Here is a 25,745-nt window from a genome sequence, read left to right as displayed (position 1 = left end):
AGAATAAGTATATAATTGTTATATTATTATATAATAATACAATTTGTATAAGTTTCATAACATATAATTGTTATATTCTAGTATAATAATACCAATTTGCAAACAGTACAGAAAACACATAAAAAAGCTTTAAATGACTCGACTGAGATATCATATTTAAAAATATACTAAAGTATAGTGATAATATGTCAAAGGTTAATTTTATGTTAAAAAAATACCATATTATGTTAAATATACACATATAGACATCGATTAGGTTGACGGTCAAGAGTATATATCCTTACCGAGTAGGAAGGGCATTTATGAATCCTATGAATAATTGGTATACAAATTAAATTAATATATTAATTACAAACTTTTAATTTTCAGAAAACTATTTGGAGATTTCCTTAACCTTTCCCTATCATCATTATAAATTATAAATTTGCACAAATGACTCATTTTTTTTATTTATTACTGTTAATTGATAATTGTTTACAATAATTTCAAGAAATTTCATGATAATGTCGCAATTATGAAATCGAGAATAACAATTTGACTTGGAAATACTTTAATTTATTTTCTTAGATATCACGTTTATAGTTTTTGGTAGTTTCAAATCTTTTTCATGATAAGATAAATGATGATTTGAAATTTCTTTAGATACTTAATGCTCTGAACGTACTTTGCCAATTATTTATAACCACATCCGCTTCTATGTTAGACATAGGGTCTTCAATTATGCGACGCTGTCGAAGATCATTTTGTTCTATTTGGGCATTATATAGTAAACATCCTTAAATGAATACAGTGCATCCGATCGGTGAGAGAATTTTGAAGATTTTCACATAATCTTATCAAATTTTATGATATAGTACTCGAAAGTTCAATTTACTTGACTGCCAATCTAATCTATATTTCATACAAAAGTTTAACTATGTTGGGGGTATTTTTTATTGTACCAAACCGGATTTACCACCTAATTTCAATTCGTTTCAAGCACTCATTCATAAAAAGTTCGACAATAGCCAAGATAAATCAGAGTCTTTAGTATACTAATAAAAAATTGTAGATAACACCGCCGGCAAGGTTAAACAGATGTCATTTTTATCGATGGAATTGTTTCAAACGCGTATGAAAAAAATGTAGTGCTATCATGGAATAACAAATACAAAAACAAACAAATAATATTCGGTTCAGTCAAAGGATAATATATTTCAAAGCCAATGCTTAATAGTAAGCGACGCCGGAATTGTCGCGAATCCAATCCAGATGAGCGGTGACACGAGTGAAACCAGATGGATGGCCAGATTGGCAACCAGCACCAGATACCCAGGAAGTAACACCAACCAGCTTAGCACCATCGTGGAGCACCAGTGGGCCACCAGAGTCACCCTGGCAAGTAGACTTGCCATCGGGAGTGGCAACACAAAGAATTCCTTCGGGTTGGGTTCCATAGACCTGGGAGCACTGTTCATTGCTGATGATCTGCAGATCGACGCACTGCAACCAATCGGGCAGAGGAGAGCCATCATAGGTGCCACCCCAACCGCAGGCAACAGCCCACCAGTTATCATACATGTTGTAACGATCGTTGTAGCTGGGCAGCTCAACCTTGTTGACCATGCTCCAGAAGTCGACATGGGGGGTACGGATCAAAGCGATATCGTTGCCATTCACATTGGGCCAGTTGTGGTTCTGGATGAAGTTGCCGCTGCCAACCGAGTGGGTGAACTGGGCGTTGGTACGCCAGGTGGCACCGTAGTAGATGGTCACAGAGCTGGCACCGTTGGTGCAGTGAGCAGCAGTCAGCACCCAGTCGTGAGCAATGATGGAACCACCGCACCACCAACCGTTGAAGCTCAGGCCAACAGTGTAGGGAGCCTTGCCCTCGTAGGCTGGGTAGCCGTTGGTAATGCGTCCCTCGAGCTTCAGGGATTGTGGCAGATCCTTGGGATGCACCTGTTCAAAGGATTCAGCAGCAACTGCTGCAATAGCTAGGGCCAATACGATGAAAGTCTTCATGTTGAAGTTTGAAGCAACAACTGATAGCAATAAATCAGAACCACACCCCTTTTATACTAATCAGAGCTACAAATATATTTGTGCAAATGCATGGGTGCAATCGCAACTAAGATAAACTCATTAGTAATCGAAAAAATCTATTTAAATGCCCCCCGGCCAATTAAAATAGAAATGAGAGGCGTATGAGAATGCTTTCAGATAATGCACTCGAATACTTATGATTATTTATAATTGAAAAAAAGCGAGCATTATTTCGAGCATGAGGTTTTAAATAGACATATTGAAAATTATATTCTTTCCTGAAAATTGGGTTAACTAATTAGTTATAATATTTAACTAACGAACTAATTTTATATAATAAAACCTGCTTCAGCAGTCGGAATCTTATTGTTTTGTTTAAGAATCTGGTGTTTTGTGTTATTATACCAAATAACTTTTTGGTATAGATGTATATGGTATGTTTTATGGAAAATATGGTATTTTACAGTCGGGCACACTCGACTATAGCTTTCTCACATGTTTTCTAATGCCAATGTTTGCTTACAATTACAACACAAAAATCCATAAAATTGTGGGAATTTCCATAACGAAATCATCTTTCATGATCAAGCGTGTGCTGGAGTTGACTTTAAAATAGTTTTATTTACTTAGCTGTATATCACGATTCTATTTCTTGGCAAATATTTTTCGTGATAAGATAGATGATGATTTGCATTTATTTGCTATACAGAAGTACTGAAGTACTTAGAAGTACTCAATACTCTGAACGTGCTGTGCCAATCAGTTATAAACACATCCGGTTCCTGATCATTGATATCTTTTAAGCATGGAACAAAGGTGACCGGATATTTTTGCGAATAAAGCATAAAAATAATTAATTCAAAAATACATGAGATTTGTTTGTTTATTCATTATTCTATCCTTCTTAAACTTTAACCTTTCAAAAGTATATTTGAAAATTATATCGTAATCTTAATTTCTCCTAATTTTTTTCTATTTATTCCTGTTGTCTTTTGAAAAATCGTAAAAAGGTCTTACCATTGAGAACAAAATATATTAGCATCAAGAGGCAAGACGAAATATTGAATTTCCTATTGACAACCATAAATGTACAATATCTTATTCATTTTCTTAAAAGGTGATAATAATAATGTCAGCAACAAAGAGTTTTTTTTTTTTGTAAGTTTTTCGAAGTCACAGTTTTTATCAGCCTCCAAGAGTTGATTAAATAATCATGTTTACCAATTATCAAAGATATTTTTCCGGATAACTAGTTTCAAGTCACTGCACTTCTGGACCAGTTGAGCAATTTAAAGACAACACAAAATATCCTTTTTGTCTACTGTTTTGATCTGTCAATGTGATCAATGTAATTTAACATCTTATGATCGGATTATTTTTAGAGAGAGTAAGCGTCATTTTGAAACTCGTTGAGAGGATCGCAAATTTGTTATTGGTTTACTTTTATTATTATTTATTATTTTTTATTTATTTATTTCAACCTGTATGTGAATTTGAGAAGTGATGAATTAAATTAATGAAAAGTAAAAATAAAAGAAATAAATTCAGAAATCAACCTCTTAGTTGTTAGTTGATTACAAACCAACATGATTTTGTGGGTTCTTCTTATCACAAAAAATTAGGGAATTATATGATCGGGGGCTCGAAAGTTCCATTTGCTTCAGTTGCTAATCTTATCTATTTAGTATTTTATACACAACTTTGACTACGCTGGGGATATTTTTAATTCAAACAAAAAAAATCAGGATTTACCTTAAATTTGTACTCATTTCAAGCACTCATTCATAAAATGTCCAACAGTAACTGATGGAGAATTGAAGATAACATCAGCGGTAAGGTGAAAAAAAGAGTCATACCTATTGATGAAAGTCGTTTCAGACTCTTCTGAAAATTGAATAAACCTATCATAGAAAAGCAAATAGAAAGACAACAAAATAATATTTGCGATATATTTTAAAGCCAATGCTTAGTAGTAAGCGACACCTGAGTTGTCGCGGATCCAATCCAGTTTAGCGGTAACACGAGTGAAACCAGATGGATGGCCAGATTGACAACCAGCACTAGATACCCAGGAAGCAACACCAACCAGCTTGGCGCCATCGTGGAGCACCAATGGGCCACCAGAGTCGCCACTACAGGTAGACTTGCCATCGGGAGTGGCAACACAGAGAATTCCTTCGGGTTGGTGTCCATAGACCTGGGAGCACTGGTCGTTGTTAATGATCTGCAGATCGACGCACTGCAACCAATCGGGCATAGGAGAGCCATCATAGGTGCCACCCCAACCGCAGGCAACAGCCCACCAGTTATCATACATGTTGTAACGATCGTTGTAGCTGGGCAGCTCAACCTTGTTGACCATGCTCCAGAAGTCGACATGGGGAGTGCGGATCAAAGCGATATCGTTGCCGCTCTGACTGGGGTAGTTGCCGTTCTGGATGAAGTTGCCGCTGCCGACCGAGTGGGTGAACTGGGCGTTGGTACGCCAGGTGGCACCGTAGTAGATGGTCACAGAGCTGGCACCGTTGGTACAGTGAGCAGCAGTCAGCACCCAGTCGTGAGCAATGATGGAACCACCGCACCACCAACCGTTGAAGCTCAGGCCAACAGTGTAGGGAGCCTTGCCCTCGTAGGCTGGGTAGCCGTTGGTAATGCGTCCCTCGATCTTTTGAGATTGTGGCAGATCCTTGGGATGCACCTGCTCAATGGTTTCGGCAGCAACTGCTGCGATAGCCAGGGCCAATACGATGAAAGTCTTCATGTTGAAGTGAAAGCAACAACTGATACAAAAAATCGGAACCACACCCCTTTTATACAAAACAGAACCACAAATATGTTTGTGTAATCCATAGTGCAATCAAAGCTAAGATAAACTAATGGGACACACTTTACGAACATAGTAGCGGAAGTTTCTAAATTGGCCAAAATATTTTGGAAAATTTCCTATCTGTTCCTATCAGTACTACAAATTGCCAAAGTGCAATATAGGGGTATAATCATTTGAAGTTGTCTTGAAAACATTATTGTATTTGAAATAATATTGTATGTGTATTTGAAAATAATATTGTATTAGACAGTTTCACAGGTGATGATGGGCATCTTATCAAAATGCAGTAGTACTCAATACTCTAAACATATAAGTAGGGGACCGGATGTCGTTGTGATCACCTACAAGACAACATAAAATTAACGATTATCAAAATGAGTTTGTGTTTAAACTACATCTTACACGTTCCATCCACAAAGAATCAGTGAGCAAGTAACATACATATTTATGTATATAAAGCTTATCAATTGATCACTACTTGCGCATGTGTGACGTTACAGCCTCAACCACGGGTCATCTTGAATGCATCATGTCACCGGTAAGTTATGTAATGTGAATAAACGTCGCTGAGATATGTTGAAGTATTATGCAATTTTTATATCCTCGGAGTCAGTTAATTTTAATTTATATTTTTGGTGCATACAATAACAAGTAAGAAAGCTACAGTCGAGTGTACTCGGCTGTGAGATAGGGTATTATAACATTATACCGGCAGGAAATGTATGTAACAGGCATAAGAAGGCATCTCCGACCCTATAAAGTTGATATATGTATTCTTGATCAGGGTCAATAGCCGAGACCTAGCCGTATCCGGGAGTCCGTCTGTCCGTATGAACACCTAACATAGATCTCAGAGACTATAAGAAATAGAGCTATTCATTTTTTTCGACAGCATTTGTTATGTTTCAACGCAGATCACGTTTGTTTAAAATTTTTGCCAGGCCCACTTTCGCCTCCGCAAATCGATAAAAATCGAATAACAAGCGTAATTTTAAAGCTAGTTATATACAATAATAGCTATAGTACTTGTGATTCCTGAAAATTTGGTTGCTTTCGGATAAAAATGATCGAAGTTATTAAAGAAACTCTTTTGTATGGGCAAAAACGCCTACTTACGACTAAGTCTTTGTTGCTTTGACTGCCAATCTGGTATACTTTGCACTCCATGGTATGTTTTTAATGGGGTACTATATCAATATACCAAAAATTATATTTTTAGTATTTTGTAGTACATTATTTTGGTATATTTTAAGAATTACATCGCAATATTTTGCGTTTATTCAAAATGCGTAGGGGGTATGTCACAGTCAAGCACACTCGACTGTAGCTTTCTTACTTGTTTTTGAAAGTTCAACTATAAATATTGTAAAGTTCATTGTGCAATACGATATTACAGCACTTTTCTTGAAAATATCTTGTGACAAGACTGTCGCAGGATCTGCGATTCTGATTCCCATTTGCTGCAACTCTTGAAATATCTCATAAGTTAAAGACTATTTCTTTTTTTAAGAACAATTTAGATAATTTAAAATTTCTTTTATTATAGTTTCACGACTGTATTTTAAAATGTTTATAAATAAACACGGTTCTATAACATTTACATTTTACGTACAATCTCTAAACTTCCTATCATAAATATAACGTAGATGAAATTAAAAATTGAGTGTCAATAACGAACATCAAGAAAGGGTGCGACAGATAGGTAGATAAGCAAACATATTTAAAAGTTCAGTGCATCCGATCAGCATATGATATTTGTGGCTTCTTCCTCTCACATAATCTTATCGAATTTTATGATCGGCCACTCGAAAGTTCAATTCACTTGAGGTAGTAATCTAATCTTTTTTTAAACGAAAGTTTGTTTGCGTTAGGGGTATTAGGGGGGCATAAAATGCGAATTTACTATAGTCAGCTTGCCACCTCATTTTTACTCATTTCAGGCACTCATTCATAAAAAGTCCCACGGGAGGCATGGTAAATCAAAGTCTCTACTAAACTGATAAAGAATTGCTGATAGCATCGATGTCCAGGTAGTATAGATGTCTCGACTCTAAAGTCTACAGCTATATATAGAAGTAGCTTTAGATTCGTCTAGAATCTATCTATAGATAGTCCTATCAAACGAAGGCAGACGCAATGGCAATCAATAAAAATATTGTTCAATGATATTATATTTAATTTAAAATTAATGCTTAGTAGTAAGCGACGCCGGAGTTGTCGCGAATCCAGTCAAGGTGAGCGGTAACACGAGTGAAACCAGATGGAGCGCCAGATTGGCAGCCAGAGCCAGACACCCAGGAGGTAACACCAACCAGTTTGTTGCCGTCGTGGAGCACCAATGGGCCACCGGAGTCACCCTGGCAAGTAGACTTGCCATCAGGAGTGGCAACGCAGAGAATACCATCGGGTTGGTATCCATAGACTTGGGAGCACTGGTTGTTGCTGATGATCTGCAGATCGACACACTGCAACCAATCGGGCAGAGGAGAGCCATCATAGGTGCCACCCCAGCCGCAGGCAACAGCCCACCAGCCATCGTACATGTTGTATCGGTCGTTGTAGCTGGGCAGCTCGACCTTGTTAACCATGCTCCAGAAGTCCACATGAGGAGTACGGATCAAAGCGATGTCGTTGCCGTTATCGTTGGGCCAGTTGTGGTTCTGGATGATGTTGCCGCTGCCAACCGAGTGGGTGAACTGGGCGTTGGTACGCCAGGTGGCACCATAGAAGATGGTGACGGAGCCGGCACCGTTGGTGCAGTGAGCAGCAGTCAGCACCCAGTCGTGAGCAATGATGGAGCCACCGCACCACCAGGCATTGTTGAAGCTCAGGCCGACGGTGTAGGGTGCCTTGCCCTCGTAGGCTGGGTAGCCGTTCGTAATGCGTCCCTCGATTTTAAGGGATTTGGGCAGATCCTTGGGGTGGACCTGGTCGGCCACCTCAGCAGAGACGGCAGCGATGGCCAAAGCGAGAATTATGAATACCTTCATGTTGAACACACGATTGCTGACTGTCCGTTGTAACAGGTGTGAATTTATACCATTTCTCTATCGTATCTTGGCTCTTCAGATATTTGGCAAACATTAATTTCAACCAACTATCAAAACACTTTCAACCAACTAACTTAGATAACCGCCTGAACAGTTGATTAGCGGCACAAGTCCCTTAAGTAAACAAGATATGGCCACCTATTGATTCCATACTCGAATGGACGAATCTCATTAAAATGAAGTGAATACGAATCGGATTCTATATATAGAGAAGAAGAATCTTAATGGCTTTCTGCCAAACTTCATATTAAAGTTCATTACATCGATGCAGATATAGTATTTGGTGCTAGCTTAGTTTCAAATGTCGTCAACTAAGTAATATTATCTCATGCCAAAAATCCAACTGCTGTTGAAAAAACTTATCATAATTAAGAAAACAAAACAAAAATGCAAATGCAGAAAAAAAAACATTGCATTCGAATTATGAATATTTTGGGTGGTTCAATAGAAAGGGAAGGCCTATTGCAATAAAATCTTAGGCGGTTTTATTACTTGTTTTAATAATTATTATCACTTTAAATCAAATTGGAGATATTTATTTATTATTCAAATTGCCATAGTGTTTGCCGATATGATATTCTTTGCCATTTTATATGCCAACATTTGAAGAAATAAAACTTTAAAGATTCTTGAGATATAACAAATTAAAATATATATTTTATAGTTTGCAAATATTTGGATTTATTTAAAAAATTACATACAGCAATACATTTTTTTGTTTTGAAGTATTAACAAGTAAGAAAGTCGAGTGTGTTCGACTGTGAGATACCCGGTAAATGCAAAATATTGCGATATTATTCTCAAACTATATCAAAATATACTATAAAATACTACAAATATGTCACATGGTATATTTGGTATATCGATTTAGTAGCACATTCAAAATATACCATAGAGTGCGAAATATACCAGGTTTGTCAGGCAAAGCAACTAAGACCTCTAGTAAGTAGCCGTTTTAGTCCATACAAAAGTATTTCTTAATTAACTTTGACAATTTTTATCTAATCGCAAACTATCAGGAATTTGATATTTGTCGATTTTCGGGTGCGGAAGTGGGCGTGGTAAAAATTTGAAACAAACTTGATCTGCGTGCAAACATAACAAATGCTGGCGAGAATTATAGCTCTATCTCTTATAGTCTCTGAGATCTAGGTGTTCATACGAACAGACGGACATGGCTAGATTGTCTCGTCTGTTAACGCTGATTAGGAATATATATAATTTATTGGGTCGGAGATGCCTCCTTATGCCTGTTACATAGATTACCTACCTTTAGAGAGAGAATAATAATAATAAGATAATTCGATAAAGTAATATAATAAAATAAAACGAGTCGAAGGCCCAAGCCGCCAGTACTCTCTTCTCTATTTAAATGTAGTATTAAATACTAGATTTAATATGATAAAATTAAATTAATAAAATAAAATAAAATGCAATTTATATAATATTAATGCATATCGTTCATTTATTTTTGTTAGAAAGTCTAATAGTAAGCAACACCAGAGTTGTCGCGAATCCAGTCGAGCTGGTTGGTGACACGAGTGAAGCCAGCTGGAGCGCCAGATTGGCAACCAGCACTGCTGCCGAAGGAGGTAACACCAACAAGTTTGCCGCCGTCGTGGAGCACCAATGGGCCACCAGAGTCGCCAGAGCAAGTGGACTTACCATCGGGAGTAGCAACACAGAGAATACCATCGGGAAGGCTGCCATAGGTCTGAGAGCATTGTCCAACGCTAATGATCTGCAAGTCAACGCACTGCAACCAGTCGGGTTGGGAACCGCCATCAGAGGTAAGACCCCAGCCGCAGGCGACAGCCCACCAGCCATCGTACATGTTGTAGCGATCGTTGTAGCTGGGCAGCTCAACCTTGTTGACCATGCTCCAGAAGTCGACGTGGGGAGTGCGGATCAAAGCGATATCGTTGCCGTTCTGGTTGGGCCAGTTGCCGTTCTGGATGAAGTTGCCGCTGCCGACCGAGTGGGTGAACTGGGCGTTGGTACGCCAGGTAGCACCGTAGTAGATGGTCACAGAGCTGGCACCGTTGGTGCAGTGAGCAGCAGTCAGCACCCAGTCGTGAGCAATGATGGAGCCACCGCACCACCAACCGTTGAAGCTCAGGCCAACAGCGTAGGGGGCCTTGCCCTCGTAGGCTGGGTAGCCATTGGTAATGCGTCCCTCGAGCTTCAGGGATTGTGGCATATCCTTGGGGTGGACCTGTTCGGCCACCTCAGCAGAGACGGCAGCGATGGCCAAAGCAAGAACTATGAATGCCTTCATGTTGAATACACGATTGTTGACTGTTCGTTGTAACAGGCGCGAATTTATACCATTTTTCTATCATATCTTGGCTCTTCAGATATTTGCAATTTATTTATTTTAACCAACTGGCAAAGCACTTTCAACCAACATCTTAGATAACCGCCTGAATAGTTGATTAGGGGCACAGTTCCTTAAGTAAATAAGATATGGCCACCTATTGGGCTACTAAGCTTTTTTAAGCTTTCACGCATTCAATTATTGTTTATAAAAAATGAAACACGAAAATTCAAATTTAAAGTTAATTTTGGCTCTCACTTGAACAATTATCAAGCCTCGTCACCAACACGATTTTAATAAAAGCAAGAATACAAGTGGAAAGTGTAATCAGCCGGTTAAAATGGAAGCGAACGTTAAAAGTGTCAGAGAGCATGGAGTGCTGCCGGCAGATGCAGCGCTGGTAGCAGACGCTGTCACAGCATTACATTAACATTATCTGTTTGCTACTCCCGACATACTCCCGCCTTTGGAACATCATCCCTCAGGGGCAGTAGACATAGTTTGTTTATGGCTCTCCAGGTGCTACCACACGACGTCTTCAAATCAGCAATCTCGAAACTCGACGTCCCATGGATAAGCGTGATGACACGGGCTAGCGTCCAACGAAGTGGAGGCAAAAATTCGTCCTTGACCAACACCACGTCATTTACTTGCAGTCTACGCTTAAGAGTAAGCAACTTACATCTTTGCTGGAGAAGAGTCAGATACTCCTCCCGCCATCGAGCCCAGAAGACCCTTCGCCGCTGAGTGACACTTGCCAGATATCCAACCGATTATAGTTCAACTTACTTAGGTCGGGCTGGAGAATCACGGTTGGAGAACCACCAAATAGTAAATGAGCGCGAGTCAACACATCGAAATCGTCAGGATTTTCAGAAATCGACAGAAATGGGTCGATATTTGGCCAACCAGCGTGCGAGGCTCATCAAAATTGAGAACGGACAACAGAGCGATATAGATGGTGCTTTCCGCTCTTGAATGCTGCTTCCCCCAATCCGTCAAAATGCGGGGAACGAGGAGGAATGAACTTCCACTCGACGTTATTCATTATACAAACATTCCTCATAAGAAGTCAACTTATGAGGATCTCTGAGGAGAAGTTTCCTGACATCCTGTAATTCATTTTTGGCCCGACAAAATTAGTCACATTATTGGACCAAATCTGATTCGGCCTCCCGCGAAGCGATTCAAATCTTTTTAGCGCTACCAGAAAGGCGCCAGTTGTTAAATCGTTCATCAACTCAAGATAAACCTTACAAGCAAAGCAGATGAATACGCTAATGAAACATTTGATTAAGGTTCAATTACGAACTTCGGATTTGTAGTACAACGGCCCGCAGTAGGCACCTCCGCAAATTGCAAAGGCGCGAGAATTTAGAAGACGTTCCTTCGAAAGGCTGGCCATACTCGGTTTGAGCACAGTGGTCTCCGATGCCTTGACACAGTTCGTAGTCCACCAATTGGCCAATATTGCAAACAAATTTTTGCTAATAAGGCCTAGCTCCAATGCGAAGATTGCTTTTATGATTGCTTTTATAATGGGATGCCGTCGAGGCAATATAATAGGATTACGTGTATCGTAAGGAAGGGTTTAATTGGTTAGCCGACCGCGAAAAAGAAGCGATTGAACTTTATTTCTTGACGAAGCCTTTTGATATAGCTATCTGATAAAGCCATGCGCACACATCGATACATTTTCTATATATCAATTGTTAGCGCCACGAAGAAGTACAGTATAATTCGGTTATAACGACTCCGCTTATAAAAAAAAAATACAGCGAAATAATGCCAACAAATTTAAGTATCAAACTTGACTTAAACATAAACTTAGAAAAGTAGGCATTTATCAGTGATCGGCACTCTTGCTTGTGTGTCTAGTAGCGACACGAAGTTTCCTACATACTCACTATTCTCTGTTAGTTTTAGCTGACGCCTTAGCTTATGCTAAGGAACATGGAGGTATACGATTTATTATGGAACAACCATGCTATTGAATTAAATGTATAAATTTTGTTTGTTTTGATTCAATAATTTATTTGTTTTAAAAAACTAAAAAAAAAATAAAACAAAACAAAAATTTGTTTTGCTCCTTTCGGTTAGTACGTCTTCCGGGTATTATGATGTAAAATCTTCGGTCCCTTGAAAGACGGCCAGCCATCATTTAAAGAATCCATCGAAGACAACTCGAAGCTTTGTTGTCGTACTATCGGCCTTTAGTACGCAGTGGTGTGGCAGGAAATGCTTGCTAGGCTTAAAGGTTTTACACGCGACATATTGTCCAGCTTCAACTATTCCTCAATAAAAGATGAATATTGCATCTTAAGAACAAGATGTCTGTCTTCAAATGTTAGCGCACTTTTTACTTTAAATTTGACACCTATTGTTCTTGTGTTCTTAGGCTCTTTACTAATTACTTAATTACTTTCACACCACTATGCGAGAGTATAGTAATCTCGCCGGGACGACGGCGACGCTTAGGAATTGGCGAGGCTTAGGAACTGGTTGGACTTGAGGCTATCGTGTCCCATTCACAGCATTTAGAATTAATAATTCGTCGTCGTCAACCTCGCGTATTTGCCTGAAGTCTGCTGCTCTAGACTGGATGTTGAGACTGTCGATGGAAACGTCAAATTGGCCGCCGATGTTTGTGCAGTGTGCTGCTCTTGACCGGATGTTGAGTCTCGCGAACTCAATGCGCTCACTTCTGAAATGGAAGGGACTTGGCTTTGACTGTTTCTCCCAGCTCGGTGTAATTCTTTTGCCGTCCTCATCTTCACTACGTAGATTTTCACCAAACGGTCAAAAAAATCTTTCTTAAATTAGTAAAGTACTTCGAATATATGGATTAAGTTTCCTTGCGAAGCGAACACTTATAATTTTGGCTGTCACTTAACAAGCTTCGCCACCAACACGAGCAAGAAGAGCAAGAATACACATGAGAAATGCAGCTAGCCGATCGCAGTTCTGCTGGAAGAAGTAGTGCTGCTTTTTCACTGTAAATAGTGTCACACTTAGGATCAGCATCACCAGCCCAGACGACAAACATATACCATGTCCGTCGGACCGTCTGTCTGTTTTAATGATTCCTCAAAATTTGCTTGCGATCAAATAAAAATTGTGGAAGTTATTTATTTATTTAAGAAATATTTTTATATTGCCAAAAAAAAAACGGCTGCTGCAGTCGATTCTTAACTGCTTTGGTTGATAATCTAGCATATTTGATATTCCATGAAATATTTTAAGTGTAATAAATAGTATGTAAATTTACCAAATATAAACTTCAGTATATTTTAAAACTCCGCAATATATTAATTTGGCACACTTTAAAAATAATACCGTTTGGTTTCTTTAAATATTTGTAGTGGGTATCACAATCAAGTTCACTAAACTGTAGCTATCTACAGTTATTATCCGTTATTATATTGTACAACCAAGAATTGCGACTCAAAAATAACAATTGCTGTCAATAAGAATTATTTCTCTATCTCTTATAGTCTCTGAGATCTAGGTCAGACAGATGAAGATGCCTCCTACTATCTGTTACCCTAACATTTCCTGTTAATTTACCCTTCTACCCTATGTGTAGCGGGTATCTAAGAATGTTTTCTAGCTGAAATCAATAGAGCTATTTATAACTTTGTATGCATGTCGTTTATTTATTTTTGATAGAATGTTTAATAGTAAGCAACACCAGAGTTGTCGCGAATCCAATCCAGATGAGCGGTGACACGAGTGAAACCAGCTGGAGCGCCAGATTGGCAACCAGCACTGCTGCCGAAGGAGGTAACACCAACAAGTTTGGCGCCGTCGTGGAGCACCAATGGGCCACCAGAGTCGCCAGAGCAAGTGGACTTGCCATCGGGAGTAGCAACACAGAGAATACCATCGGGAAGGCTGCCATAGGTCTGAGAGCACTGTCCATTGCTAATGATCTGCAGATCGACGCACTGCAGCCAATCGGGTAGAGAAGAACCATCATAGGTGCCACCCCAACCGCAGGCAACAGCCCACCAGTTATCATACATGTTGTAACGATCGTTGTAGCTGGGCAACTCAACCTTGTTAACCATGCTCCAGAAATCGACATGGGGAGTGCGGATCAAAGCGATATCGTTGCCATTCACATTTGGCCAGTTGTGGTTCTGGATGAAGTTACCGCTGCCAACCGAGTGGGTGAACTGGGCGTTGGTACGCCAGGTGGCACCGTAGAAGATGGTCACAGAGCCGGCACCGTTGGTGCAATGAGCAGCAGTCAGCACCCAGTCGTGAGCAATGATGGAGCCACCGCACCACCAGGCATTATTGAAGCTCAGACCGACGGTGTAGGGGGCCTTACCCTCGTAGGCTGGATAGCCATTGGTAATGCGTCCTTGGATCTTAGTGGACTTGGGGAAGTCCTTGGGGTATTCTTGCTCCAATACCTCCGCAGAGACGGCGGCAAGCGCCAAGGCCAATACAACGAACACTTTCATGTTTTACGATTAACTCGAATGAATTTGATTCGAGTTTACAGTTTTTATAGTAAATTCATATCATATCATTTATTGATAGAAATGCAGTTATTAATACACACGATAGAAATAAAAATATAAGTAGATAAGCCACCAATCAATTTTCTTGATTATCTTATTTTCTTATTTTTTTGTACCCACTCCATAGCGTATCTGAAGAGCACAGATTCGTCTACTAATCGAAGCTCACCAGCAAACAATCAAGAAATATTTTAAATTCTAATAGGCAAGTCCAAAGATTTGTTAATTAAATTTTTCTCGAAAATTCGCAACACGAATTTGTTTTCCTATTAAAGTTTCAATTACATATACATATATCACGAATAATACATAAAGTAGGCCATCAAAGGTCAAATTAAATGTCACTAATTTTCAATAATAAGACTTAATATATTTCTCCTCTTCGCAAAACAAAAAGTTTATACTGAAACTGAAATTAGCATTTACCAAATGATTAAATGACAGTGAATTATAGTTTATTGAAATAAACTCAATAAAAATAATATGAGGTCTTCAAAACGAATTTAAACGTAACGGCTACTTGAGCGCCACCTATAGGAAATTAAATGAACATTGCATTTGACACTGTAAACTTATCGATGATGCAGCAATCGATAATTAGTTAACATGCAATTTTTAAGTTAACAGAAAGTAAGAGTGAGACCATCAAATATTAAAAATACACTTTTTGGTATAAGATTTTTGCATGTACCAGGTGGGCTACCTCCAAACGTATACAAGAATATTAGTTTGTCATTTTCGATCCCGCAAACGAAAGTATGTAGGTGATAGAAGGATTCTTTAGAAGTCTAACAATATATTGCCGGCACTAATTTAAGAAAAACTTTGAAGTAACAACCTATTCGAGTTTACGCGTCTTTTTACTTCAAAATATACTAAAATGTTGAATGCAATTTATACATTTAACATAATATTTATTTTTAAATATGCATTATTGCATATTTAGCCTATTTTTTGGTATATGAAAATAGACAGAAGTAAAGGAGTTACCGTCTTTTTATTAATTCTGGAATTGTAGCAATGAATATTTCAAAAGAGACTTCTTTTATTTGAAAATGTATTTATTCGCAGTAGCTTTCAGAAATCGAAATAAGTATCAACTGTTACGATTGCCAATTCGCCAATGTTAATGGAGTTATCGTTATGTTAAACAACATTTTGGCTCAGTGTTAAGCTCTTCTTCTTATTTTTGTAAGAAAAAGTGTAAATAACAAGCGCAAAGTGGCTAGCACAAACGAAAATTAAATCTGAAACAATAACAACAGAATGTTAGACATTGAATAATGGAAAACATTGTTCACAATTTTGCCAAAATCAGCTTTCAGCCCAAGGAGGTTGTGTTGACAGAAAATCGGTAAGCGAAAGAAAAGTCAAAGCACACACTGCAAGTTGCAATTTGTTTTTATTTAATTTATTTTATGCAGTTCTGCACCCAATAACTTTACTTGGAATTTTAAGCCAATGCCTGGCCACACTGTCTCCTCGCCGCCCGATGCCATGTTGGAGTCGGAAAGCGGCGACACAGATCAATCGGATGAGATCGATTCACAGCTAAGTCGAGGCGAGGACAACGATGAAAGCGACAGCAGCAGCAGCTGTTGCAGCCAACGCGGTCAGCAACGTGGTGGGGTCTCGCGACGTCGGATGCCTGCTCGCATCGCCAAGGACAATTTCAATCGTGTATGCAGCGCCATCATGAAGCCAGCAAAAAAGAAGCGACGGGAAACGCTGCACACCAACGAACAGACTTTGAAGAGCATCGAGAAGATCTACACTAGCAAGCGAATGAAGAAGTTTACGCCCGCCAATTTAGAGACGATCTTCGAGGAGCCGAGTGATGAGAATGCCGCCGATGCCGAGGACGATAGTGAGGAATGTGGCGCCATAACCAGCCAAGTGCGTCTGGTGAAGTTCGGATCGAGAAAACTACGTCGCGCCATCTCGTTCAACGATGGTCTGCACAAGAACAAGAATCTGATCAAGAAGCGACGCTTGAAGGTGAAGAAGACGTTTGGCAAACGCTTTGCCCTCAAGAAGATCTCAATGACCGAGTTCCATGATCGTCTCAACAAAAGTCTCGACAGCGCCATGTTTGAGGAGGAGGAGCAGGAGGATGTCGATGTGGATGGGGCAAGCGGCAGCAAGACTGCCACTGCTGCCTCTGGATCAGCTGCTGCCATCACATTCATGGACGACATGCAACTGCCGCCGCTTTCCACGCCATCAGCGGTCTTCGAGTAGCCACAAGAATAGTTAAGCTGACCAACCAACCACATTGATGTCCCACGTTTTCTTGGGAATGTTGGTCAAATGTACTGATACCAATGTAATGTAATGTTTTATATAAGATTTATTTATAATACCCAATAACCCAATACATATTGAGATATAGGAAGTGCTGTGGAGCATGAAAATAATTTAATCATTTTGCGTAGCGACCCAATTAATCGTAGTATATCATTTATCATTAAATTAAGCAAGAATACAATTCTGAGAAACGATTCCTATGCAAAGAAAAATTGGGGTAGAATTGTATGAAACCATAGTTGTAATAAATTATCATCTTACCAAATAGGGAAATGCGTGAAAATGCTCTACTCATTGTTTTCACTGCCGCAAAAGTAAAGCAAACAAATAAATAAATAAATAGAAAACACAACCATATTTTAATACAATCGCTTTACTAATACCAATCAATTGGTAAATAGTACGATCGTGGTGCTAAATTGGATAACGGCAAATGCATTAACAAGTGCAATAATATACAAAAAAAAAGATAATGTATGTGCTTATTATTATTATTAAATATATATGAGTACGTACAACATGCAAGAGTGGTAATCATAATTCCCGATTATGCATTAAATATCGACGCACAGCACGAAACACAGTTGGAAAACAAATCAAGAAAGCAACATTTTGTTTGCACTTCATAATGCACAACAACGACGAATTAACTCCCTGACATATCAACATATAACCAAGCGTACAACTTATTTTATACGCCACTGTTAAGACTAACGCAGCGACCCTGTTGCTTAGAACCACCCTGTCAGTTAGAACGGTAACGATTAACAGCAAAAGAACATCTGTATTAAAGGTTCAACACTTACCTTAGCTTGTGCTGCAACCGTACAAATAAATTGTCAAGTCAGCCGGGTAAGAGTATTTTAAATCCATTGAACAAAAAGCAAAAAAAAAACACAAATAAACACTAGCCGCAGAAACATTTGCATAATCGACACCACTAGCTACTGTTACTGTTACTGTTATTGTTGTTGCTGCTATTTGCTGGCGTTGGCGCTGATTGTATTTTGTTATTGTTATTGTAGCCTCATTACATTCGAACATATCACCGATCGCGAGACGATTTGATTTATTTGCTTCGCTAGGCAGACAAAGTAAGCCGCAATTTCCTAAATAGGCGAAAACAATGCCAAGAAATACTTTCAACACCAAATTAATGTTATTTTTAACGAATTAATTTAATTAGAAATACATGCAACAAGTTATCGAAATGCACATTTGATTTCCTGCTAAGAATACTCCAAATGGCGACATGCAATCAAAATTGTCTTGCGACTCGAACTCCGTCTCGCTTCCTCATGTCAAAAATGCCCTGGCAATAACCTTCAAACTACACGTGGAGCTGCCATCTTGTTTGCCGCCGCACTATGGGCAGCTCTGGCAACTTAAGCCCTATTACTTGTCGTGCTTGAGGACTGCTTATAAATTCGCCCACTGTTGTTGTCAACTCATATTATACATGTAATCGCTATTTGCGGTATTAATTTAGATGTGAGTATGAAAAAAATGCAAAAGACAAATGTATCGTGTAATATTTTTGTTGTTTCGCCGACAATAAAAGCAACAACAACATTGTAGCTTTTTCTCAATGAAAGCATTTTGCCGCATGCTGCGCATTGCCCACAACACACACTCTCGCACACATACATCTACACGTGATGTAATAGCACCAAAGCAAGTAGGGGATAAGTAACTAGAGTTACAGCTTCGCTTGCTTTTCATATTTAAATGGTAAAAACAACAACAAGAGCGCGGCGTCAACCGCAGCGTTAACGGCGATAGCGACGCTTGTTAAGATTTATACACTAACACAACGAACACAAACACGCACACGTTGTCATAGAGAAATTCGACCCGACCGGTGTGCGGCGTCTAAGGGCACGGCACATTTTCGACTGAATGCCAAATGCAGCGAAAAATGCGACAAAGGTTGTCAAAGCGCCGGGGTAACAATATTGCGGGTGCAAAGGCGAAACAGAGCTTGAAAAGCGAATTTAAAAAAAGATGGCGACACCACTTTACACACACATATGTATGCAAACGTCATCTAAGGGCATGAGAAATGCAGAAGTTGATGTAGGTGTGCGGGTGGCAGGCGAAAACTTACATTCGCAGCGAATGCAAATTGAAAGAGGCGAATTCGATAACGATGGCGACGAACGCAAATCAAATGCAATTGCGCGCTGACTGCGAAAGTATGCGCAGTCGTCGTTGACGTCGGCGCTGACTGCGCAGTCAAATTAATGCAGCAAAATAGACGAAATAATTAAAGCGGTTGCAAAGAAATGGTAGCAAGAGAGTTTATAAAAATGCTTGCAACATGCGCGCGAGGCCACAGTTGGAAGCGAGACGCTGACCGAAAACCTCACAAGTCCCAACTCCGCATGAAAGTTGCAAGCAAAAAACACAGAAAAAAAACAAAAGGCAAAATATTACGCGCAAGATAAAGTGCTAGTGTTGAGGGGGTGTGAGGGGTGCGCGCAAGTGGCGAGTGGAGTACGTAACGGCTTTTCAAAACAAAACGGGAAACTCGAAATTAAAAGTGGCCAAGTGAACCAACAAAATATCCAATAAAACGGGGAAGCAAACATCGTGAAAGAGAGAGAGAGAGCAAGGTGCAGAGTGCAGGTCAATTAAATTGGAATTAAATATTAAATGCGTGCACCAGCCGCTGCCAGAAACAACAATAAAAGGCAACGCAAATGCAAATGTGTTTACAATCAGCAATTGTTGCAATTATTGCCAAACTAACAGCGCTGCTGCTGCTGCAAGTCGGCGGCGCAGCAGCGGCGCTGGACTGGCAACAGGTTAAGCCAATGTATCTAGTGTCCATGTATCCGGGCCCGTTTGGCATGGCCTTGTCACAGACACCAACCACATCACTGTCCGCCGAACTGGACGCGGAAATGAGCGCCACCAATGACGACAGTCGCATTAGCAGCAGCAGCAGCGGCATCGACAGTGCAGCCGATAACAGCGGCGATAGCGATAATTTGCCATCGGCCGATGAACGCGAACCACTTGTGTTGAACCTAGAGACAACACCGCTGCTCGACAGCATGCTGCCTGAGGGCGCCATGGCTATGGATCGCATCTTTGGCGGCGATGTCGGCAATCCACACTGCTTCCCCTACCAGGTGGGCATGCTGCTGCAGCGTCCCAAGGGTCTCTATTGGTGCGGTGGCTCCCTCATCTCCGATCAGCATGTGCTCACTGCGGCACATTGCGTGGACATGTAAGTTTCCATCATCTTGTTGAAGGGGTGTTTTTTCCATCTTACTTTGTCGGGAATACTTGAAGACCTAAATAGTCGCAGTTAATTCCAAAATTTTAATAGTAATATTTATTTTATACTATGTCTGAGTAAAAAAGATAATTAAATGGCATAATATAATAATAATAATTAAATTATAATTTTATTGAAAAGAAACGTTAAGATTATCTGATGCTAATGAATTCATTTTAATGTTGTTAAATTTTTTAATATTTGAGCCTTGACTTACTGATTGGGTTCCTGTAGGGATCAGACTAGGATTTTATAAGTTATCGTGATCTGTTAATATTAATTATTATTTTTGTCAATAATTTTCCCAATTGTTCTTCAAAATTTTGAATCAAAAGGTGCCACAAAAAACGCTACCACTCGAATTTATATTTCAGTTGAAACGCCGGCATTGCTCTATTGATACATAAAGAGTCTTCAATTTATGATTATATATTATTATATAATGCAGATAATAGTAATTACTATATGTATTAAATATAATTAACATACAATAAAAGAAAATGAAGGCAAACAATTTACTTTCTAATACAAATTTTGATTAGGCAAGGATTGTTCATTAATATTTAATATAGTTAAAATATTTGAAGTAAAATAAAATATAGCTAGACATTTTGGCTGACTGATCATTCCTTATTCCTTGTATATTTAACATAAGACTTTAAAACTCTCCCCACTTGGTTTATTTTCTTCTGATGGCAGGGCTAAGCGCGCCTTGGTTTTTCTGGGCGCCAACGAGATCAAGAACGCCAAGGAGTCGGGTCAGGTGCGTCTAATGGTGCCCAGCAGCAACTTTCACATCTATCCCACATGGAATCCCAAGCGACTGAAGGATGACATTGCACTCATACGTCTGCCACACGCGGTCAGCTTCAATGGTGAGTGTTAAAGTGTCTCACAATGTGGCTACAACTAATGAAATTTCCCCGTTGCAGAACGCATTCATCCCATACAGTTGCCGAAGCGTCACTACGAGTATCGCAGCTTTAAGAATAAGCTGGGCATTGCGTCCGGTTGGGGTCGCTATGCCACTGGGGTGCATGCGATCAGCAATGTGCTGCGCTACGTGCAACTGCAGATCATCGACGATCGCACCTGCAAGCGCAACTTCCCATTATCGTTTCGCGGCACAAATATCTGCACCAGCGGACGCAATGCACGCTCCACATGCAATGGGGATTCGGGTGGTCCGCTCGTCTTGCAGCGTAAGCACTCCAAGAAACGTGTGCTGGTGGGCATCACGTCGTTTGGCAGCATCTATGGCTGCGATCGTGGCTATCCGGCTGCATTCACCAAGGTGGCATCGTATCTGGACTGGATTAGCGATGAGACGGGCGTGCATTCGCATCAGGACACCACGGAGGCCATTTTCTTCGATCAGTATGTGAAGAACTATGCCAAGGAGCGACACAATCGCAAAACCCAGCAGTTTGATCATTCAGAATTTCACGATAGTGACGATGATCTACCCGATGAACTGGACGTGCATCGTCCGCTGCCGCAATCGGATGAGAGCAACGAGGATGATGTGTCCTTTGCCATCGCAAGCTCACGACGTCCCCATACAAAATCCAAATCAAAATCGAAAACCAAATCGGAATCCGATTATTATTTCTTGTAGCTTCAATAAACATTTATTTTGTAAGTTAAAAGCAAACGATCATTTTGGCATTTAGAATCCACTGTTGGTCACGCCGCTGATCTCCTCGATCCAGTCCAAGTAGGAGGTGACACGGGTGAAGACACCGGGCCAGCCAACCTCACAGCCGAGAGCAATGCCAAAGGATGTGGCACCAATCAGCTCACCAGTCTCGGCCGACACCAAGGGACCGCCAGAGTCGCCGTTGCAGGTGGAAGTGCCTCCGGTGGTCTTGATGCAGATGTTGGTCTCATAGACGACACCGCCAAACCAGGGCGAGCAGCCGGAGTTGTTCATGATGGGCACACTGATGTATTGCAGGATATCGGTGGCACTGGTGGCAGCTGCAAATGGGAAGTTGTAGCAAATCCAAATGAAAAACTATTACGTGGCTTACACTGATCACTTACAGTCACTGATCTTGCCCCAACCGGAGGCAATACCCTGTTGGCCGGCATAGGTGTTGTAGGCGTTGGACTTGGCGGGTAGCTTGATGGGCTGAATGTGCTCATTGAACTCAATGGGCACGGGCAGCTTGATCAGCGAGATATCGTTGCGGAGCAGCGAAGCATCCCAAGCGTCGTGAACAAACACATTCTTTGTCTCCACAAAGATGATCTGTTGTCCGTCCTCGCTGCCATCGGTACGATCCCAGGCACCCAAATAGACATCCACACCGGTGGTCAGACTGTCCGTGCAATGGGCAGCGGTGAGCACATAACGATCACTGATCAAGGAGCCACCGCACCAAGCAGCGCCTCCAGCAACGTAGAGCAACAGACCCGCCTGGTAGGGGAACTGATTGCGTCCGGCGGTCTCGCCGCGGGTGATGCGTCCCGACGGGGCACCAGCACGATGGGAGATGGGCACATCGACCTCAATGTCCATCGACTTGACCGACTGCCAGTCGACGGAGGCTTGGGCGCCAATAACGGCGGCCAGCAGGAGCACGGTTGCACAGGCGAATTTCATGTTGACTTTCAACTGATTCAACTTGTCCAACTTGGACACACTTTTATAGGCAAGTCACCTACAAAATCGAGGGTGTCATATATCTTGGACTATCGCTAAAGCGCTTTGCCGCTTATCAGGGTTATCATGGCTAGAAACCACAATTGATTTACAATTTGGTGATAGTCCTGCCACAGCTCAGACTACTAAGTAGTATAATCTTTGACCAATGATAGTGACAAGTACAATTTAGATCTAGGCGCGTGCTTGGCATTTCCATTATGATTCAGGGATAATCCATATCGTAAAGCGAACACAGCTATACCTAAATGGTAAATTTCCAATGTAAATAGATTAAATCAATATTGTTCAGCCGAAAGCTCTAATTAGTTTGGCGACATCTTTAAACATTTCAACAGTAACAACAACAAAAGTAAAGAAAAAATAAATATTGTGCTAAATAAATGAGTATTTCACAATTCATCGTAAGATCATTTTGTTTTTTTCACAGATTTTCCATTTCAGCTGTTGTTTTTCATTCATTAGATTTCACTAAATTAAAGCTAAACATCAACTTAATCTTCGAGATTAACGCGATCAAAGGTTAGATAAGAACTGCAAATATTGTTGAGTTTATTTCTGATTCGTCTTGAAATAGAATTTGCTCTTATCGCAGTACATTTCGATTGATTAAATTCGTTCCAGTGATGACTATGTCTACAGTAATGATCATTATGTGCACTCACTTCCTCACACCCAATTCCAATTTCAAATTGACTTTTAATTAAACACTTTTTGTTTTTGCCCCTCCTCCCGCAAACAGCAACTGTTAAACTGGTTGAGAAAAAACGCTATTATGCATATTTATGCTCTTGGGTATTAAATAATAATACTTCATAAACTACAAGCAGAAAACCAAGAATTAAAACGGAAATGGTTTTAATACGAAAAGTATTTGTTTGTTCAATTGAAGGTTACATCAATCTAAGTGCACAGAAACAAAAGCCGTTAATCAAACAGCAATCAAAACGAACTTGAAATGCTCTACGATTGGCCAGATTTTTCAACTGATAATTGTTAAGAGTGTTGAACAAGATTTCGGATTCGGAACTGATTAAAATTGAGTGACTCGAATGATTTCTATTGCAATTTATTGTGTAGGTCAAGTTTAATCATCATTTTATTATCTTTTGTGAAAAGTTGCTTCTCAAATCAACAGTTTAAATTTTAAAAATTTAAAATAAAATATTTTTTATTTTATTTCAGTTTATTAAATGCAATAATAATGTCATTTATGATGGAAGGTTTTTCATATCTACATATTTACTTATTTATTTATTCTTAAATGAAAAGTATATACAAAATTAAAAGAAACTATTATTTAATCAAAAAGAAAGAAAGTCCAATGAGATTTCATAAAAACATTTTTTCTGTAATAGTAAATATTGAGAAACTAAAGATTGAGATAAGAAAAAGATTGGAACCGTTTTCATTGAAGTGTGCTTTAATTTATTATATCAATGCTTTCTTAGATTTATATAATTATTGTAATTTGGAACTAAATGGTGACTTATATAATTTGTGTTACTTTAAATTAATTTTTACATTTCTTAACAATTTCTGAAGTTTACGCATTCCTTAAGCATTTCACATATTTATAAATACATTTTATGAATAAAGATAAATATCTCAAGAGCATAATAAGCCTTATGAATCATTTTTCAATTGATGTGCATTTGTACATCTGCGCATTGAATCATGTTTTTATTAATTTATATACATACTAAGTATCAGTACGCATTGTGTTATTATATTTATTGACAAAATACGATTAACTTGTTAATACTTAAGACGTATAAACCATTTAAATAAACGAGTGTTAACTCGTATAATCGTGTGCTTTTTGAGTTAAGATATAATAAAGCTCTGTTCCTGGGCAACAATAAGCTGTGACATGTTTGCCCATCAATTAGCTGTAGCTTTGCGCGATCTGGTGAAATAAACGTACGCACATACGTATACGTAATATGTTATGCACTTTCTAAAATCAGATCTGGACAAATATATCAAATGACACCTGCCAACTGGTGGCAGGGAAACATGCGAAATAAAGGCAAATCAAAAATAATTAGCCATACGATGCTATTTAGATCTGAATAGATCACACACACAACTTCAACTTGTTCTCCATCAAATTCAAGTGCGGGGTGCTATGAACTCAGTCGAGAGACCGACATCGAATGCCATTGTCCTTGAGTTAGCTGCAAACGGCGCTAATTAAAACATTAAATGCGTAGCAAACAAGCGAATTGTAACTAAATTAAAATATAATTCAACACAAAAAACAAAAACAAAACCAAAAACAAAAGCAAACAGTAATTCAACAATTGAAACTCAAACTTAAGCTAAAGTTAAAGCTGAAACTAGCCAGACTAAACTGGATTTTAGACGCGTTTAACTGTTTTAACAACAACTTTCGCACTTGTAACAAGTGCAGAATGCGGCAGTTGAGCTCGCTTGAGTATGAGATATCCTAAACGAATAACAGGGAAGGAAGAGGAAGCTTTACTGAAAAGATCACTTCTATATATATTTATAGATCGTGTTGGGAATGTACTTATTTGTTTAAATGAAAATGTTTAAGAGTAAAAGATTCCATTCCAAGCACTAGATATTTAACATTGTAAAATAAACATACATATTTTAATAAGCATTTTTTATATAAGTTAAAAACTGAAATCATAAATAAGTTAGATCCAGACAAATAGTATTTTATACCCACTTAGCTCAGTTCTCAGTGTATTTCATCTTTCA

At 39.4% G+C, this 25,745-nt stretch overlaps 8 protein-coding genes across 8 annotated transcripts; 2 read left to right on the top strand and 6 right to left on the bottom strand.

Moving 5' to 3' along the window:
- Window positions 1-1,175: 1,175 nt before the first annotated feature.
- Window positions 1,176-2,019, bottom strand: LOC133845046 (serine protease 1-like). Its single transcript, XM_062279381.1, has one exon. The coding sequence runs from the start codon at window positions 2,002-2,004 to the stop codon at window positions 1,210-1,212; it is 795 nt and encodes a 264-aa protein (XP_062135365.1). The 5' UTR covers window positions 2,005-2,019; the 3' UTR covers window positions 1,176-1,209.
- A 1,941-nt stretch (window positions 2,020-3,960) lies between these two features.
- Window positions 3,961-4,802, bottom strand: LOC133842326 (serine protease 1-like). Its single transcript, XM_062275375.1, has one exon. It carries the CDS (start codon window positions 4,784-4,786, stop codon window positions 3,992-3,994), a length of 795 nt encoding a protein of 264 aa, XP_062131359.1. The 5' UTR covers window positions 4,787-4,802; the 3' UTR covers window positions 3,961-3,991.
- A 2,203-nt stretch (window positions 4,803-7,005) lies between these two features.
- LOC133844401 (serine protease 1-like) lies at window positions 7,006-7,871 on the bottom strand. The gene has a single exon (XM_062278353.1). The coding sequence runs from the start codon at window positions 7,840-7,842 to the stop codon at window positions 7,045-7,047; it is 798 nt and encodes a 265-aa protein (XP_062134337.1). The 5' UTR covers window positions 7,843-7,871; the 3' UTR covers window positions 7,006-7,044.
- A 1,478-nt stretch (window positions 7,872-9,349) lies between these two features.
- On the bottom strand, window positions 9,350-10,209 carry LOC133844405 (serine protease 1-like). Its single transcript, XM_062278363.1, has one exon. It carries the CDS (start codon window positions 10,178-10,180, stop codon window positions 9,386-9,388), a length of 795 nt encoding a protein of 264 aa, XP_062134347.1. The 5' UTR covers window positions 10,181-10,209; the 3' UTR covers window positions 9,350-9,385.
- A 3,646-nt stretch (window positions 10,210-13,855) lies between these two features.
- On the bottom strand, window positions 13,856-14,695 carry LOC133841742 (serine protease 1-like). Its single transcript, XM_062274432.1, has one exon. The coding sequence runs from the start codon at window positions 14,689-14,691 to the stop codon at window positions 13,894-13,896; it is 798 nt and encodes a 265-aa protein (XP_062130416.1). The 5' UTR covers window positions 14,692-14,695; the 3' UTR covers window positions 13,856-13,893.
- A 1,230-nt stretch (window positions 14,696-15,925) lies between these two features.
- LOC133843317 (protein tantalus) lies at window positions 15,926-17,271 on the top strand. The gene is made up of 2 exons (XM_062276819.1): window positions 15,926-16,105; window positions 16,176-17,271. Exons 1-2 carry the CDS (start codon window positions 16,035-16,037, stop codon window positions 16,990-16,992), a joined length of 888 nt encoding a protein of 295 aa, XP_062132803.1. The 5' UTR covers window positions 15,926-16,034; the 3' UTR covers window positions 16,993-17,271.
- A 1,940-nt stretch (window positions 17,272-19,211) lies between these two features.
- Window positions 19,212-22,250, top strand: LOC133842172 (chymotrypsin BI). Its single transcript, XM_062275162.1, has 3 exons — window positions 19,212-20,293; window positions 21,044-21,219; window positions 21,277-22,250. The coding sequence occupies exons 1-3, from the start codon at window positions 19,761-19,763 to the stop codon at window positions 21,960-21,962; spliced, it is 1,395 nt and encodes a 464-aa protein (XP_062131146.1). The 5' UTR covers window positions 19,212-19,760; the 3' UTR covers window positions 21,963-22,250.
- On the bottom strand, window positions 21,947-22,983 carry LOC133842173 (brachyurin). Its single transcript, XM_062275163.1, has 2 exons — window positions 22,391-22,983; window positions 21,947-22,324 (listed from the first exon to the last, which is right to left on the bottom strand). Exons 1-2 carry the CDS (start codon window positions 22,950-22,952, stop codon window positions 22,014-22,016), a joined length of 873 nt encoding a protein of 290 aa, XP_062131147.1. The 5' UTR covers window positions 22,953-22,983; the 3' UTR covers window positions 21,947-22,013.
- Window positions 22,984-25,745: the final 2,762 nt, after the last annotated feature.

Source organism: Drosophila sulfurigaster, chromosome 3, assembly GCF_023558435.1.
Source record: "Drosophila sulfurigaster albostrigata strain 15112-1811.04 chromosome 3, ASM2355843v2, whole genome shotgun sequence".
NCBI classification, from domain to species: domain Eukaryota; kingdom Metazoa; phylum Arthropoda; class Insecta; order Diptera; family Drosophilidae; genus Drosophila; species Drosophila sulfurigaster.
The sequence above is the reverse complement of the archived record's forward strand: the minus strand, read 5'-3'. Positions and strand labels throughout refer to the sequence as shown.

Excerpts from the sequence above, each read along its gene's own strand:
- LOC133842172 (XM_062275162.1), top strand. The coding sequence starts at position 19,761 with ATGCAAATGTGTTTACAATCAGCAATTGTTGCAATTATTGCCAAACTA. Across the intron at positions 20,294-21,043 it reads GCGGCACATTGCGTGGACAT|GGCTAAGCGCGCCTTGGTTT; the intron begins GTAAGTTTCCAT and ends TTCTGATGGCAG. Across the intron at positions 21,220-21,276 it reads ACACGCGGTCAGCTTCAATG|AACGCATTCATCCCATACAG; the intron begins GTGAGTGTTAAA and ends TCCCCGTTGCAG.
- LOC133842326 (XM_062275375.1), bottom strand. The coding sequence starts at position 4,786 with ATGAAGACTTTCATCGTATTGGCCCTGGCTATCGCAGCAGTTGCTGCC.
- LOC133845046 (XM_062279381.1), bottom strand. The coding sequence starts at position 2,004 with ATGAAGACTTTCATCGTATTGGCCCTAGCTATTGCAGCAGTTGCTGCT.
- LOC133844401 (XM_062278353.1), bottom strand. The coding sequence starts at position 7,842 with ATGAAGGTATTCATAATTCTCGCTTTGGCCATCGCTGCCGTCTCTGCT.
- LOC133841742 (XM_062274432.1), bottom strand. The coding sequence starts at position 14,691 with ATGAAAGTGTTCGTTGTATTGGCCTTGGCGCTTGCCGCCGTCTCTGCG.
- LOC133842173 (XM_062275163.1), bottom strand. The coding sequence starts at position 22,952 with ATGAAATTCGCCTGTGCAACCGTGCTCCTGCTGGCCGCCGTTATTGGC. Across the intron at positions 22,325-22,390 it reads TTGGGGCAAGATCAGTGACT|CTGCCACCAGTGCCACCGAT; the intron begins GTAAGTGATCAG and ends TCCCATTTGCAG.
- LOC133843317 (XM_062276819.1), top strand. The coding sequence starts at position 16,035 with ATGGAAAACATTGTTCACAATTTTGCCAAAATCAGCTTTCAGCCCAAG. Across the intron at positions 16,106-16,175 it reads GTTGTGTTGACAGAAAATCG|TTCTGCACCCAATAACTTTA; the intron begins GTAAGCGAAAGA and ends TATTTTATGCAG.
- LOC133844405 (XM_062278363.1), bottom strand. The coding sequence starts at position 10,180 with ATGAAGGCATTCATAGTTCTTGCTTTGGCCATCGCTGCCGTCTCTGCT.